We start from the raw sequence: 18,408 nt of genomic DNA on the forward strand, positions 1-18,408 counted from the left end.
ACTGCTGCATATTGTGCTTCTTATAGTGCCCTTAGCCAGGGGAGACTGAAGATATGCAGTAGGACTGCTGCATATTGTGCTTCTTATAGTGCCCTTAGCCAGGGGAGACTAAGATATGCAGTAGGACTGCTGCATATTGTGCTTCTTATAGTGCCCTTAGCCAGGGGAGACTGAAGATATGCAGTAGGACTGCTGCATATTGTGCTTCTTATAGTGCCCTTAGCCAGGGGAGACTGAAGGGTAACGCTTTAGAATAACATGTGCTTATTAGGTATTAACAGTGCATAATAAGCAGTTAACAATTCATTACTAACAGTTAGTTAACTGTTGTTATCCTTTAATAACATTAACTAACTGTTAACATGCAGCTTGTAAGTGTTAATAAGCAGCCTTTTAGGTTACTTACAAGCATATTTGTTAACAGTTGTAAGTGTTAACAAGCAGCTTGTTAATGCTTGTTAATGGTGTATAAGACAAAAAGGTGGATAACTAATTCGCTTATAAGACCTTTCTTACCTATTTGTAGTAAATTTTGCAGCCCCCCAATCTAAAGCGAGGACCATGTAGCCTATAGTTCCACAAGCCCAACCTTCTATCTCTCTATACAGCTTGGTTTAGCTGTGAGAAATGCACCTTTAAAATGGTTGCAGTGAGCAGGAATCATACCCCGGTCTCCTGCATCAAAGAGTGCATCGCTACTTATTGAGCTACACTACTTTTTTTTTTGTACACCTGATGAAATTTTTTATTTTGATTCTATATTCCGAAGTGCTATATCACACTAGCTATGCTTTTTACAAATATGTTTCTGATGGAAAAGTGGTGTTTAATTAATGCAGAAACAGACCACGAATGTTCGCCTCTGTTCAAGGCAAACTGAAACATGTTTCAAATCGATCACGAACGTTCGCCTATGTTTGCAACTTTAAACCAGAGCTTTGAACGCACCCACTTATCGTCTTTAAGCCTCGGTTGCTAGGTAAGCAAACTATATACAAAGCTGGCATATCTTTAGACTGCTGACAAACTGACAAACTGTTTTATGCGTTCACTGAACAAAGATTATGGAAATTAAACACCACTTTTCCATCAGAAACATATTTGTAAAAAGCATAGCTAGTATGATATAGAACATCGGAATATTTTCCATCAGCCAATTAGGAACAGTAGTGTAGCTCAATAAGTAGCGATGCACTCTTTGACGCGGGAGACTGGGGTTCGATTCCTGCACACTGCAACAATTTTGAAGGTGTATTTCTCACAGCTAAACCAAGCTAGATAGAGAGATAGAAGGTTGGGCTTGTGGAACTTTAGGCTACATTGTCCTCGCTTTAGATTGGGGGGCTGCAAAATTTACTACAAATAGGTAAGAAAGGTCTTATAAGCGTATTAGTTATCCACCTCTTTGTCTTATACATCATTAACAAGCATTAACAAGCTGCTTGTTAACACTTACAACTGTTAACAAATATGCTTATAAGTAACTTAAAAGGCTGCTTATTATCACTTACAAGCTGCATGTTAACAGTTAGTTAATGGTATTAAAGGATAACAACAGTTAACTAACTGTTAGTAATGAATTGTTAACTGCTTATTATGCACTGTTAATACCTAATAAGCACATGTTATTCTAAAGCGTTACCGACTGAAGATATGCAGTAGGACTGCTGCATATTGTGCTTCTTATAGTGCCCTTAGCCAGGGGAGACTAAGATATGCAGTAAGACTGCTGCATATTGTGCTTCTTATAGTGCCCTTAGCCAGGGGAGACTGAAGATATGCAGTAGGACTGCTGCATATTGTGCTTCTTATAGTGCCCTTAGCCAGGGGAGACTGAAGATATGCAGTAGGACTGCTGCATATTGTGCTTCTTATAGTGCCCTTAGCCAGGGGAGACTAAGGATATGCAGTAGGACTGCTGCATATTGTGCTTCTTATAGTGCCCTTAGCCAGGGGAGACTAAGGATATGCAGTAGGTTGAATTTCCCCTGGGGATCAATAACGTATCTATCTATCTATCTAGGACTGCTGCATATTGGGTTTCTTATAGTGCCCTTCAGGTTGTGACTGCACGGTACAGAGAACTGACAACTGATAAATGCCACTTGAGGTGAAGAATGAAGCAAAAAAAATGGGCTGTGAGGTTGGTAAGTGGAGGAGGAGGTGGAGGGTTGAGTAGAGTTTTCAAAAACGGAAAATAGTTTCCGGATGTCAGTGGCACTGTGGATCTTATCATTTTAAAAAGCCATCTTTGCAGCAGTGACACTGGACGAGGAGAGACTAGCAGCTTGTGAGATCGGTGGTGTTTTAGTTTTGCTTTTCTTTCAGGAAGCAGTCAAGCGAGTCTGATAGAGGATGGAGAATTAAAGCTATCCAGACAAGTGCTTAATGTAGAGCAGAGAGATTCTAAGGCATCATTAACCTCTAGAAGCAACTAGAGAGAATAAATGGGTGGAGGAACAGAGGGAGACTATGGGTGGAGGAACAGAGCGAGACTATGGGTGGAGGAACAGAGCGAGACTATGGGTGGAGGAACAGAGGGAGACTATGGGTGGAGGAACAGAGGGAGACTACGGGTGGAGGAACAGAGGGAGACTATGGGTGGAGGAACAGAGGGTTATTCCGAGAGGCCCTCATTGAACCGAATTCAATTGTGTTCAGGCTCAGAGAAGAACAGGAGAGTAACCTTTAGGGTATCTCTTTGCCCACTTTGTGAGTCGGAGGACTGTGAACTATAGCTCGAAGGAATATATGAGGGTATGTATGAAGTGCTCGATGGTATTTTAAGCCCCCAACGTCGTCTTCCAGGCAGCGCTGCCACCGTTGACTTAAAGGCACCTAATCCTAACTCTAACCCTAACCTTAGCCTATGCCTAACCCTAGCACCTTCCAGGCAGCGCTGCCTTGAAGACAATGTCGGGGGCCTAAAACACCAAGAAACATATGAAGTCCAGAGAGTTAGGATTGTTTCTGTTCATGTCCAGATGTCAAGGATGGACACGGGGCAGTCATGCTCAAGAAGGGAAGAGAGCATGGTGTCTCATAAAGTAAATTGCCCAGTTGTCTGGCGGATGGTAAATAAAAATCACATAGATTTGGACCGGAGCTGGCACCATGATGGCATGGCATTCAATAGGATCATATTTGTTCAAGGATAGCAGCAGACTATTTCCATTTGTTGGAAATTAACAGACCCATCCCTCTCCCTGTATGGATGGGTATGGGAAATGGAAAGCGCAGCCGGGGAAGCATCGTCTTTTGGTCTAATCCGGGTCTCAGTGAGAGCCAAGAGCTCCAGAGACAGGTGGATAGTGTGGGCAGAAACAAAGTCAGCCTTCACTACGGATTGGCAGTTCAACAAGCCAATGGAGCAGGAGGTTCCCTTGCATACTGATGCCTTCTGTGTGAACTTGACGTGTTGCCAGGACACCAACCGTATGGACCACAGAGCATAGCATAAAACCAATACGTCTTACAAGGCGAAAAGGCAGAAAGGCTAGATTCAGCGCTAGCTATCAAGGTAATCTCTCTGATCTAGAAAATATGATTAGACAAATTAGGAAAGAAACTGACCAGGAATTGAATCGTAATGTTAAACCAATTACTTTGCAACCTACTCTTGAATTAAGATCACCTGAAAGCGTGGAAGTGAATGAATGTGTTGAAGCAGATGTTGAACAATGTGCAGGATTATTAAACCAGATTACCCTGACCTCAGAAATACTTGATGATTATTGAATATGAATAAAAGAATGGAAAATGAACCATAACTGCAAACAATGACCTCATAATAAATAATAAAGTGCGATGAATGAAATGTATCATTACAAGTATTTTAGTAGCATGACTTTGTAAAGTCTAGGGAGTTATGTATGTAAAAGAATTGTATGTCTCAAAACTGTGAAATGAGTAAAGTGCATTAAACTGTTCAAATGAATGTATTCAGATTGCATTGTGTGAAGAGTTAATGCCATAAGTGTTTGTAACCTGTAAGAATGTAACCGATCTCTCTTAATGACTGTAAAAGTGTATGTTGCTAAATGTAATGTGTCACATGGTTATAATTGCCATTGAATGTAAACTGTTTGTGTAACCTCTGGAAACTATCTGTAAACCTGAATGTAATGTATCATCTCCAAAATGTAACCCGGAGAAGGATGTTAATGCGTGTCATCTTAAATTGTTGGTTAAGATCAGTGACTTCTAGAATGTATTAGCTATGGTGAGAATATTCCCAGCTATATTCCCAAGCTGCCGTGAGAATATTCCCAGCTATGTTCCCAGCTAACGTGAGAATATTCCCAGCCCTCGTGGGAACCTTCTAGAAGGTTCTAAACTGTCGTGGGAAAGATTGATTTGCCTTAGGAATGTGTGGGGGAGGACAAGTCTACCTAGTATAAATAAGGGTCGAACTAAATGATCGGGGCTGCTTCTTCTTTTTTTCCTTCCTTCAACTCGCTGGGTTTTTGCTTTATGATGTCGCGTGCGGTTGTTAGAATTCGTCCTCCGAAATTCGTTGAGAAGCAAAGTGTTGGACGTCGTGCCAGGCTGAGTCGCGGACCGAAACTCCGTGGAACCTGTTGCAGATATCAGACCTGCTACTCCGACAGAGAGTGACTGCAGAAGACAATTAGCTGACTTTTTCCCTTTTTTGAGGACTTACTTTTTTTCCTTATTTACTCTTTTTCTCCATTTGTGGATTTACTATTTTTATTGTAATCTCTTCTCCATTTGTGGATTTACTATTTTCCTATTTTGTGGATTTACTCTTTTTTTACAACATTGTAACCTGCAAGTGGATATTACGCCGCATTTTGTTATCATCACCAAAATGCTGAAAAGTAAAGAACTTATTTAACCTTGGCATCTAATTCTTCAAGCAGTATTTTTTGTCTTTTCTTGGTTTTCCTACGAATTCCAGCAGGAGGGTAAGATAACGTGTCTCTTCTGTGGTTATTCATCTGTCTTTTCTAAGACTTAGGTCAGCGTGACTTTATACTGAACTCCACTCTTTAAAAACCTAAGCAAGAAGTAGCCTATAACCTGTGTCTCTAGATAAATTCTAGGGTCAAACATCTTCGCACGTTAGCCAACTGTTCGAGACCTAGGCGTAGTCGCTCCTTATTTCATAAACATCTCAATAAATCCACCACGGAAGCCTGATCAACTTCCAAGGGGGATATTTAAAAATAGGAGCTTTAGGTTATATGCGCCATAGAGGGAAGTCGTGCGACTGCACTCGACAGTAGGTCCCTGCCATCTGCCATAACCTCTAGGGAGGTATAGTAGGTTTTAACCGCTTAGGCCTGGGGTTACGTCTGAGAAACGGCTGACGTTGACTAGGTTCTGGGGGTTACCTGCAGGGGGCAACACAAACTGCAGCCAAAATGAATTGGACAGATCGCTTGAGAGGGAACCAGGGCTATGGCAACTAGGCAGATAGGACATGTTTGCCTTATTCAGTGTAGCTTGGTGGTCTTCACATGAGAAGGTCTGATGCTTCAGCAACAGCCTCTACTGTTACAGTGTTAGTGTGATTGAACACAGCTGTTCTCATGTTAACTGATTTAACCCGACTGAGACAGCTCACCGAGATTTGCCCAGGGAGGGGAGTGACTGGCTTCACAGTTCACTCCCCTGACAATTTGTTCTGATGGTCCAAACCAGCCTAAACCATCAAATACCTAACATCATCATATGATGATAATATCATTATCACCTGGAAACTACACTCAGGGTGTGTGGTACATCACACAGGATACCCCAAGCTTCTCCACACAGGGGTCATACCTGTATACAGGTGTGTCACAGGAAACCCCAACCCTCTCCACACAGGGGTCATACCTGTATACAGGTGTGTCACAGGAAACCCCAACCCTCTCCACACAGGGGTCATACCTGTCTCCATGTGTTTCCTGCATCTGAGGAGAGGAAGGTCCTGGTGTTGTGATTGGTCAACTCTGAGCCTACAGTGCCTAGAGGGATAACAGATTACAGTTCAGGCTGTGGTTGGTTGAATTGGCATGTGTACTGTGTGTTTGAGTGTGCATGTATACATGTGTGCATGCGTGTGTGTGTTCATACCTGTGTGTCTGTGTGTGTGTATACCTGTTGCGATGACTAGACCGGGGGTATAGACAGTGCTTATGATGCTATCGGGAGAGTACGGACTTTCAGACATCCGCAGGTGCAGGTGCAGAGAGCAGGAGGGCTAAAATGACACGTGAGCGTGTCAAAAGGGAGTCACAGTCTCTTAAAGTTCTGGCAGGAGGGAGGGGAAACACTGGGTTTGCTAAAGAAAACCTGCAAGCGAGCAGCTTAGCTTTACAACAACCCAGAGTTTGAGTTAAGTCTCTTACTGGAACAGCAAGCCCAGAGTTCCCCTCCTACTAGCATAGATATAGAGTCCCGAAGCCATAACGTAGCGTTGCCAAGGCAGCAATTTCACTGGATCTAAACAAATCAATCTACTAATAGAAATCACCATAGCGGTGGCTTTCTTAATCTATTTCAATAATTTTACAACGTTTCTAAGACGTTAGTATATTTTTTTACACTGTAGGAATCACATACTACAACATATATTCATAACAACACGATCAAATTCGTGACTACAGAGTTTTATTTTAGCATGGGTTTCCTCCGTAAAAGAGACCTGCATGTAACTTCACAGCATGCGGTTAAAATCCTTAAATTCACAGACGTGTTTTGGCTTTATTTTTTTGGCAAAAAACGTCACTCTTAACAGCCGCCAGTCTTTGAGAAGATGTGAAATATCCACTGGAATTTTGTTTCTTTCTATTACACCTGCCAGGGAATCCGTGTTATGTGGCTAAGCTGCTGCCTAGCAGGTAAAACACATTTAAATGGATATATTTATTTTTATTAGCTAGAAATGATGCCACATGTCTCATTCAATGCTATGCCACATGTCTCATTCAATGCTATTTATGCCACTTCAAAAGTTTGTTTAGATGCAGTGATTCTGCCGTCATGGAAACGCTACGTCACACTTCGGGACTCTATTAGAAAGCTAGATACCGCATTGTGCTCCAGAACGTACGTAAATAGCGTCGCCATCTTGGTGGGGGCAGCAATCACTGGAGGCCAATGGAGGAGCATGTGACTCTGACTGGAAATCAGACAGGTGTCTGTGATTGCCCCCAAGTGTTGCCCATAGACAATAAAGGTGCTGCCCCCAGCAATATGGCGGCCGCGTTTACGATGCCACCTAAGAGAACTCGACAGACAATGCAGTATCTAGCTTTCTAATATTTATGGTTACTAGACCACAGAGGGTAGTTATTAGCCTTGGGGGAGAGTTCTTACCAGGCTACAGCGCCGCTCGGTGGCTGGAGGTGTCAACAGCCGCCACGTTTGACCCTGACTGAAGCTGATGAATGTCCTCACACGACCCCCCTGCTTCCTGTTAGCCAACAACACACCACTAACGCCAGCCACCTGACACACACAGACACACACATTTATATGCATGTATGTATGTATGCACACAAGCACACACATACACACACACATACTACACACATGTTTACAAGACTTTATGGAAGAAAATTACAAATAATGTAATACAGGATTTCTAATGAATCACGTCTTTGGAAGTGAAATGGTCACCCTGTTTTTTTTTTTTTTTTTCAGATGTGATCAGATTACTGTTTTAAGTGAATCTTCTGAATCCCAATGATCCATGTTCTTCTGTCTCCTGATATTGGCGGCTTGTCTTACCAAAACATCCAACTTATTAGGCCTCTACGCAAGCCAGACAAGGGGGATTGCTTGACGCACAATCAATGAGCAAAAAAATAATTCCAAATTCCACCGTAAATAGGATCCACTGTCCATCTCAATTTAACCAAAAGCTATCCAAGATATAGTGTAGGAGTGCACATCAATGTAAATGAAGAACGTCCTAAACTTATAGTGGTAACAAAACTGTTTGTTTTTCCAGCTGACTAGCTTTTTCACTAATGAATCACCTGCCTAAGCCGCACTTCCTGTCTACCTCTATTGATTTCCTGTACCTGTCTCATGGCTTGAGTTGGAAAAACCAGCAGGGGGAGACGACATTTAATTAACAAACTAAGCATAAATTAGCACACCTTTTGAACAAATGTGAATTCGTTTGCATTCCATTTTGCTAACAACCCAACGGACGACAAGATTTTTAAAGGGGTGATTAATTTAGAACACCTGGTCATTGTGCAGCTAGCCAAGTTAGAAGCACCTAAGAGAAAAATGCTCATGGTACATTTGGCCCTAAGCATTGCAGTGTGAATATGTGCATATCAGTATGGCTGTGCATGTGTTTCAGGTAGTGTGCATATGTGTGTTTGTGTGTCTATTTATAAATGGGTGAGTGTGAATATGACTTTGTATTTCTGTGAATGTATACTGTACATGACTGTGCCTGTACCGTTACATCCGTATATATATCCATACAGTATATAAATGTGTGTCAGTACCTTATATGCATCCATATTGAGTACTCCAGCTACTGATCGCGATATGCGGACATATGTTAGGGCGGGGCTGAAGTAGTTTCCATGGCGATCAGATGTATAGAGGCTGTAGGTGTCATTCTCATTCCACTGTTGAACCCCAGCTAAGATCTGGCCTTCTGTACTTATGATATGCATATCCTACATACACACACACACATACACATACACAAACACACTTTGCAGACCAGTGGGCAAAGATATAAAGAGGTCTAGTCTATATACAGTACACACCAGTGTTGGTCGTGGTAAAGAGCTTTTGAGCTTTTGAGTAGCACAAAGTAGCTCCTAACTGGCCAATTGAGGAGAAACTAGGGCTGCACCATCAAGGAAATATTGCGGATTTAGGTCAAGTGATGTTGAGACACCTCACACCTCACACTGTGAGATACCTCACACCACACATGCCTTCTCTCATATTAACTTTTAGCCCTTCCAAAGTATATTAAAAGTGGACAGGGTCCGTGAACTTTTTTCATGTAATTTGCAGGCTACACGCACTCAGCATACAGCATGCATACTGTATTTGCTCCAAACGAGGATTTTCTTATTTATCAGTGAATAACTGAAAGATTAAACTAATGAATGAGAAGGCACACAAATAGACCAAAAGCAACACAAAAAATAGATCTTTCAAAGTGAATACAGGGCAGAAAGACAGAAAGTGGAGGATTGATTACCTTTTCATGAATATGACCTAAGTTAAATATAAAACACTAATTGGACCAGAGAATAGAGTGAGAAATAAACATGTTATCCTGCAAGACAGTTAGAGGGAGAGGACAATGATAAGGACCTTCAAAAGAGGGCAGGAGAAGAAGAGGAGAGAAAATTTGAGGTGCTCCCAAGTGTGAGACAGTGAAATGGTAAGCCAGATAGCAAGTCTATGTGCAATATAAAATATACTGATATACGACACTAAAATCTACCAATAATCATAAATAATAGTTATCTCAATGTTGATTGAAATAATTGTGATAATACTTTTGGTCTTAATTGTGCAGCCCTAGGAGAAACTCAACAGGTTTTACATACACATTGTTACACAAACATAGGATGCATTCTGAAGCCCTTTACAAAGATACTAATCAAAAGGTAGTGTACTACCTACAGTGCATGATGTCTACATACCTTAGGCAGACAGTATTTGGGGAGCTGGATGTTCTGGAAAGGTTGTCTTTGATATGAGACAAAGTACTTAGTTGGTCCAACTGTGGTCACCTAGGACAGGGTAAGCAGGCATCACCTCAGGCCTCTACAGAATTCACCAGAAGAGAGCTATGGGAAAGGTGCTTGCCACTGGATGGAGTACCTGCACAAAAACATAGTCGTCCTGCACAACCAGCGATCCTCCATCGATGCGGCCGGGGAAGGGGAACTTCCTGCTCTCAGCACAGCTGCCAGCCAGGCAGGTGATGTACCTCAGCAGCACTGCAGCAACCACACATACACACACAAATACAAATACACACACACACACACACACACACAAATACACACACACACACACACACACACACACACACAGACACACACACACACACACACACAAATACACACACACACACACACGCAGACACACACACACACATACACACACACACACAAATACAAATACACACACACACACACACACACACAAATACACACACACACACACACACACACACACACACACACACACACACACACACACACACAAATACACACACACACACACACACGCAGACACACACACACACAGACACACACACACACAGATACACAAATCTACATATAGTACCTATGTATGTATGTATGTATGTATGTATGTATACTATGTATGTACAACATACACACAAATACTCTTTGTAAAACATACACACACAAATACATACTTCCACTGGGATCTTGAGCCTCCAGATGCACCAGGTCAGAATCTTCGTCCAGCCCTGATACTGCCCTACACGCGCGCACACACGCACACACACACACACACACACACACACACACACACACACACACACACACAAAATCACAAAAGAACATACACAATCACAAAAGAACATACACAATTATCAGCCAATAATCAATCAATACAAAAACCCCATACCTTGCATAAATACACAGATTCCCATATGAACAAATGCAGGTGTGCACACGCACATGCTATTTCACCAGCAACTACCATTGTACTGTGTAATACAGTGAGAGTTTTTGGAATCTTATTTCATTTACATCTGTAGTGGGATGACCACACTGGAGAGATTGTCACGAAGGCCAACTCTCTCTCTCTCTCCACTTCCTGAGGAGGCTGAGAAGGCCAACTCTCTCTCTCTCCACTTCCTGAGGAGGCTGAGAAGGCCAACTCTCTCTCCACTTCCTGAGGAGGCTGAGAAGGCCAACTCTCCACTTTCTGAGGAGGCTGAGAAGGCCAACTCTCTCCACTTCCTGAGGAGGCTGAGAAGGCCAACTCTCCACTTTTTGAGGAGGCTGAGAAGGCCAACTCTCTCTCCACTTCCTGAGGAGGCTGAGAAGGCCAACTCTCCACTTTCTGAGGAGGCTGAGAAGGCCAACTCTCTCCACTTCCTGAGGAGGCTGAGAAGGCCTGGTGTACTTACAGCAGTGACCATCTATGTTGGTTTCGTCCGCCCCACTCCAGGCTATTGCCAACCCAGCTACTGACATCGAAGCCAGACTCAAACAATGTCTGAAAAGTCAATGGTAGGGCTTATATCCGTTACAGACATGAACTCCAGGGCCCTACTCTCTGTATGTGACTCTGTATGTGACCTCTGTATGTGACCTCTGTATGTCACCTCTGTATGTGACCTCTGTATGTGACCTCTGTATGTGACTCTGTATGTGACTCTGTATGTAACCTCTGTATGTGACCTCTGTATGTAACCTCTGTATGTGACCTCTGTATGTGACTCTGTATGTAACCTCTGTATGTGACCTCTGTATGTGACCTCTGTATGTCACCTCCTTCCCTCTGTATGTCACCTCCTTGTGAATAACTGATGAAACATGGGCAGTAAACGGTAGGGATTATGTATAGGTGGGCAGTAAACGGTAGGGATTATGTATAGGTGGGATTTTACCAGTAGAAGCGTCCTGGAGAAACCCCCTCGTGGACAAGTTTCCAGTTTCTTCCAAAATCCTCGGAGAAGTACAACTGCAGAGCAGAAACATAACACAGTTGTCAAAGACACAGTATGCTCTAATTCAGTGGTTCTCAACCTTTTTTCAGTGATGTACCCCCTGTGAAATATTTTTTCAACCAAGTACCCCCTAACCAGCGCACAAGAATTACCGCTACGCTTCAGCCACGACTCCATCGTTTGAGTTTTGACAGTGATTGACAGGTGGCATGTGACAGGTTGGGTCGAACCATCCTGGTATGGAGGGGACTCTGGGTTTTTAGGATAATGAAATTGAATAGCCTACTGAAATATAAAATTCATTTTATATTTGGCATATCTTGGCATATGGCATATCTTCATGGCATATCTTCAGGTCCGCGAGTAATTCAAACGAGAGTAATGGGTGTGCAGCGTTGGTTTTTCTACATGACGTTATTATTTTGCAGTCACTTCGTCTGTTTTCATAAGCCAGAAAGATCGACATACTTGGTACCAATGGATAGCCCTGTGTCTCCTCTTTCATCTGATATTCATCTTGCCATATCTATGCGTTCAGGGGTTCGCTAGTAATTCAAACGAGAGCAATGGGTGCGCAGGTGAACGCAGAGAAGTATAGACTGTAAATATGATGCAATTGGATTTAATTTCATGATTTTTTTTTATTTTCATACTTTAACGTACAGACAAGTGCGTTGTCTCGTTGGAAAGCCCCGCTTCTGCTCTGTCACGCAATAACGGTTTTCAACGTTTTTTCTCGCTGCGATGAACAGTTGCGGAGCAATGTAACAGAGAAGAAAGGGTGTGTTTTTTGACAGACTTTGCGTCAATCGGGTTCTAAGGGTTAAAATCTCACGTACCCCCTGGAGTGCCTTCACGTACCCCCATGGGTACTCATACCCCCATTTGAGAACCACTGCTCTATATTACCACTTTTTGACGCATGTTTTTATAAGCCATTAGTACTGGCATCCCCTTCCATAATAACGTTGAATTCCAGACAAATAAAATCCTCTGTATGATGTGTTTATATGATGTGTGTGCTTGTGTGTGTGCACGTATGTATAAGATGTGTGTGTCTGTGCATGTTTGATGTGTGTGTGTGTGTGTGCCTGTGTGTATGAGTGTGCATGCACGTGTGTGGTTTTGTGTATGTGTGTGTGTTTACCCTGTGCTCCTGGCTGTATGTGTGTGTGTGTGTGTGTTTTTTACCCTGTGCTCCTGGCTGTATGTGTGTGTGTGTGTGTGTTTTTTACCCTGTGCTCCTGGCTGTATGTGTGTGTGTCTGTGTGTGTGTGTGTGTGTTTACCCTGTGCTCCTGGCTGTATGTGTGTGTGTGTGTGTGTTTACCCTGTGCTCTTGGCTGTATGCGAGCAGCCAGTCCTCCTGGCTGGGGTGGAAGAGCAGGCTCTGGATGGTGAAGCTGATGCTGAATCTGTGGAAGGAGTTGCCCTCGTCTGAGCTCACCACCACACTGGAGTCCCTCTCAGGGTCACTCACTAGCAGGATCTGTCAGGCAGATGGGGTGCGGGCATCTCAAGGTTGAATTTCGGTTCACAAGAAACGTAACCTCCTTCCAGTGTGTCCCACAGAATTGAATTCTATTTGTGGTGGTACTGTAGGTTTGCAGAATTAACTTGAATGCAACAGTTTTTAACAAATTAGCACATCGTGGTTATAATGCTAACCAGATTTAAGCACAATGTAGTACAACCTGGAAAATCATTGTGTGGTGGTCAATGTTGATATTGTGGTGGGCCGCCACAAATAAGTCAATGTATGGGAAACACTGTCCTTCCCTGTGTATGTATTGAATTTCGGTCCAGGATCAGACTGGTGAGGGTTTCAGGGTTTAGTTTGGGTTCCTTGTAAAATCTCTTCTCTTCAACATTTCTAACTTGGTATATCACCTAACTGCGATAAATTAGTTCCTAACCATAGATGCTCATAGGGTCAGTGCTTATGTCTGTTTTCTGCGAGTGTGATTAATGAAACCCCAATTAAACTAAGGGTGATTATCCAAGAGGCATTCATAACCCTCAGCATTCATCCTGGAATGCACTTCAAAAAGACTTCAAATTGGACTTTCTCATGCCACTTAGGGTTAGAGGCTGCGTTTGAAGTTATCACTGTGAATGTTTCTTAATGGTATTTGCCATATGACTATTCCTTTTTATTCTGTTTACTTTGCTGATCCTACAACTTCCTTTTTGTATTTTGTCTTGTTTTTAACTCATGTTTGAATTTCCTTTTAACGAGGTGCTGCCTACCAGGGCTCACTTGGAAAATACATCTGTCTCAAAGTGACTACCTTGGATGAAGGATAAATGAAATAAAATGAATGTGTTATTACATGTATTTTATGAAGCCCACCTGATGACACTGATGGGAAACAAAATGTGGCCTCAAAATAATTCATGCCTATGAATTAGTCATTGGTGGCCACACAAAAAACACATGGCCACAAAAAATTGTGGTCATCAAATAATAATGCAATAATTACAAGTGGTCATGCATTATTTCATGACCACCATTTTGTATTGTGTTGCCACAAAACAAGGAATCTGCTGTTTGACAACGGCCAGCCAGCTCAAGTGAGTGATGATAGATAGCCCCAAAGATGGATCACAGACTTAATTTAATTTCCTTTTCACCTTGGCCTGAATTATAATTGTCTCCTGCAATCTCTGGCAGAGAACCATATCATCATCATCAAAAAGACATATAATTTGGCTGCTTAAAGGCTTGAAACGTAGACAATATGTGGACATTGAGCAAGTCGTCGATTTCATCAAGCAGGAGGTGGAAGGATCTTGGAGACTACATGACTGGATGCATGAAAAATCGATGCCAAAAAGGAGGATTTGTTTAATCCTGCAGCTCTTGATCCTAGATTCTTGAATTTCCCCTGGGGATCAATAAAGTATCTATCTATCTATCTATGTATCTATCTAGATCCGGACTCTTCAGCTTTGCATCGGCCTGGAGACCACACTGCAGACAGCTGCTACCGAGCTATATTTGGCATGTTGATTCCTATAATAAGTTATAGCCCTTTGGAATATGTACCAATGGTTACATATAGCCGTGGCCCACTGGTTAGCACTTCTGGACTTGCAACCGGAGGGTTGCCGGTTCAAGCCCCGACCAGTGGGCCGCGGCTGAAGTGCCCTTGAGCAAGGCACCTAACCCCTCACTGCTCCCCGAGCACCGCTGTTGAAGCAGGCAGCTCACTGCGCCGGGATTAGTGTGTGCTTCACCTCACTGTGTGTTCACTGTGTGCTGTTTGTGTTTCACTAATTCACCGATTGGGTTAAATGCAGAGACCAAATTTCCCTCACAGGATCAAAAAAGTATATATACTACTATATATGTTTTTTTCCCGCAAAATCATCTGGCTCAAAGCTGCTTACGCATGCAATAGCAGGGTACTTTGCAGAGGCTGTGGAAAAGCACGGTGGCTATCCTCAGATCACACAGACAGACCTGGGATTCCTCCGTTGTGATGCCGACAGCAGAGCTGGTGATCACTGCTGTATTGTAAGCGTGAATATCGTCTGATGTCATTATGTGATTATAATCCTCCCTCCTGCATGATGTCTAATATATTACAACAACTCAATTTTCCTCTTCACGGCTTACGTGTCTGTGTCCCAATGAGTTGCAAGCCATATGTAACTAGATGTACCGCAGAGCGGTACAAAATATGACCGCCGCCCAGTCCAGGACATTTTTTCCACAAAAATAAATCACGCTGAAAGGCCTATATGATTCTAACTGTCTCACTAAATTGCATTAGCCACACTCAATTCTCACTGGTATCTGCTAGACAACAAGTACCAAAACATGATTAGTTCATAAATTTCACATGTAAAATTCATTTTATACAACCCCACCCCCATCTTGCCTGTTCATAATTCTGAGGAATTGTTGAATTGTGTGCATGTGTGCGTGTACACGTTTATGTTTATGTGTGTGTGCGTGCTTGTGTGTTTGCCTGCGTATGTGTGTTTGTGCATGTGCATGCATGCGTACATATGTCTACTGTGTGAGTATGTGTCATACGTATGATTACTGTGAATGTATGTGTGTGCGTGTGTATCTGTTTATGCACATGTGTGCACATGGAATGGGTTAACATGACCCCTGGAGGCAAATATACGGAAAAAATTGGTCATCCTAGGACCTACGGTTCTCAAGATATTCACAGAAAACTGTGTCTGCCCTACCCTCCTTTCGGGGGGTCCAGTACAGCGGGGGGGCTACAGATCAAAACGAAAAACGACGGTTCCATGCTATCCATGTGGGGTTACATGCCCACCAAGTTTCGTGTACCCCGGTCTTTCAGTGTCCCGGGAATCCTTGTTGGTGTACGGTCACTAAATGTACACATAAATTATTTTATTGTAAGGCCCCCCATGAACGAACGTTCACAATGGTCGTAATGATCCTACACTTTCAATTTCGTGCAGTTTTGACCATGTCAGCCAGAGATATTGTGATGAAAACACCTAATTTTTTGCTTTTAAATTTTTAACTAGGTGGCGCTATAAATGAAATAAGTGGTAATGGGATGGGTTGACATGCCCCCTTAAGACCAACATACAAAAAAAAGGTGGACCTCCTAGGCCCTACGGTTCTCGAGATATTCACAGAAAACTGTCTCCGGCCACCTACAGGCCAGTTGGTGTATAGTAACATAAATTAATTTATTGTGTGGCCCCCCATGAACGGAATTCCACGAAACTTGGCGTGCATTCAGAGGGTGTCATAATGATCCTACACTTTCAATTTCGTGCAGTTTTGACTATGTTAGGTCCTCCTAAACCTTACAGTTCTCGAGATATTCACAGAAAACTGTCTGCCCTACCCTCCTTTCGGGGGGTGCAGTCCAGCGGGGGGGCTACAGATCAAAACGAAAAACGATGGTTCCATGCTATCCATATGGGGTTACATGCCCACCAAGTTTCGTCTACCCCGGTCTTTCAGTGTCCCGGGAATCATTGACGGAAATTTGGACATGCGAAAAAGAAAAAAAAGAAATCTGACTAAACCTATATGACCGCCGCTTCGCTGCGCGGCGGTCATAATAATATGTTTGGAAAACAGCACACATGCAACACACTCTAGGGTAGGCCCATATACATTGACACAAGAATCATTACAGGAGGCATTCATTTACAAGATTAATACAATAACCGAAAGAAATACATGCTGAAATAACTCAAGAAGGGACACACTAATGGGCTACAATTAAATTACATGACAATTCAACATTATTGCATTATTACACTGACTCACTGTCACACAGGATTATGAAAAAGCATAGTATAAATAGACTGTATAAAATAGGAAAAAACACTACACTCACTGTTAGGGCCTAGGCTATTGAACCTTTATCCAACTCATTGGTGGTTAAATTATGTAGCACACTCATTATTAACTTTGTGTGAAAAGAACACAATTGTTCTTTTTTTTTATTCATATTAGGAAGAACTAGGTAAGATAAAGGCAGTGTGGAACGTCCACAGAATACGGCCATCAAAGAACAACAAAGTGCCACACGGCCTCCCCGGTGCCACATGCACTGTCCCGCAGCTGTGGGGCTGAGAATGTTCTAATTCCACACAGCATTGGCCCTTGCAAACGGGCATGCACATTGCTTTCAACTATTCTTTGTGATTAGGATGTGCTTGATCTCTGTTACACAATCTAGTCAGGCCTTACAGTCCCCCACTGATTCCATGCCGTGCTAGACAGGCTACAGGTGTCATCAATTGAGGCTATTTAAGACTAGGAAGTGATTAGGGTCTATACACACTAATGAAAGCCGCAAGGTTACCCCTGCTGCTATGTGAAAATAAATTAGCAAAAAAAGAAAAGATTTTGATTTTTGATTTTCCTTACATGCCCCACAAACATACCACAAGCCCAGGGATTTTATTTGCAGATTTGGGAGGCTCTTCGTCCAATCATCTTTAACTGACTTGTGTGTCAAACACCTACATGGTAACTGAGCTCATTATCTTTGTCCAGTTGTGGAGGTCACTGGGGCCTACAGCCTTTCCCATGTGTTATCCATCAATGGTTTCACAGATGTACGGCAAAAATAACATTCAGTTAATTGAGTTACATTTCGGTTTTATATATTCGGTTATATTTGTTGGTATGCTACCACATATCGAATGTAAGCCTATACCGGTACTAGCAACTAGAGTCTATATAGTATAGTGATGCATAAAGAGTTTTGACTTCTACTGTAGTCCTATATATCTATAGCTATATAAGTATATGTAATACATTTATAATAATTTATACATCTCCCTATAGCACACAATTATAAACAGCTATGGAATATCATAAGTGTTATTTGTCAGCTCTAAGTAAAGTGACAAGAATATTTTGTTATAAAATTCATATAAAAATTATTTTGTTATATTATAATTAATTATAGTTAATTATTATATTGCTGAGCTCCTTACAGTCTTAGAGTGTAACTTAAAAAAAAAAAAAAACTTAGGGTCTATTTACAGTAGTTAAAAAATTCAAATGTTTGACTGAGAGCAAAATTACGTTAATTGGTGGTGTTTTGAGCAAGACCGTTTATTGGCATTATCACTAAAAGGGCTTACAGTGGCCCCAGCTGTGGCGCAACTGGTTGGGGCACCTGCACCGTACGCCGGTGACCCGGGTTCGATTCCCGCCCTGTGGTCCTTTCCGGATCCCACCCCTGCTCTCTCTCCCATTCACTTCCTGTCACTCTCTACTGT

The 18,408-nt window shown here is 42.4% G+C and overlaps 1 protein-coding gene across 1 annotated transcript in view; it reads right to left on the bottom strand.

The window, feature by feature from the left end:
• sorcs3b (sortilin related VPS10 domain containing receptor 3b) overlaps positions 1–18,408 on the bottom strand; it is a 95,274-nt gene that overhangs the window by 66,461 nt on the left and 10,405 nt on the right. Inside the window, exons 5-13 of the mRNA XM_076285243.1 lie at positions 12,989–13,147; positions 11,600–11,673; positions 10,390–10,458; positions 9,829–9,937; positions 9,648–9,737; positions 8,481–8,657; positions 7,330–7,461; positions 6,109–6,211; positions 5,899–5,975 (exon numbers count right to left, since the gene is read on the bottom strand). Coding sequence (XP_076141358.1) covers positions 5,899–5,975; positions 6,109–6,211; positions 7,330–7,461; positions 8,481–8,657; positions 9,648–9,737; positions 9,829–9,937; positions 10,390–10,458; positions 11,600–11,673; positions 12,989–13,147 — 990 coding nt within the window. The remainder of the gene's footprint in view (positions 1–5,898; positions 5,976–6,108; positions 6,212–7,329; positions 7,462–8,480; positions 8,658–9,647; positions 9,738–9,828; positions 9,938–10,389; positions 10,459–11,599; positions 11,674–12,988; positions 13,148–18,408) is intronic.

This window comes from Alosa pseudoharengus, unplaced genomic scaffold (assembly GCF_046254945.1).
Source record: "Alosa pseudoharengus isolate Yale_2024_CS ecotype anadromous, Long Island Sound unplaced genomic scaffold, YU_APseudo_1.1 YU_APseudo_1.1_scf_15, whole genome shotgun sequence".
Classification (NCBI taxonomy): domain Eukaryota; kingdom Metazoa; phylum Chordata; class Actinopteri; order Clupeiformes; family Clupeidae; genus Alosa; species Alosa pseudoharengus.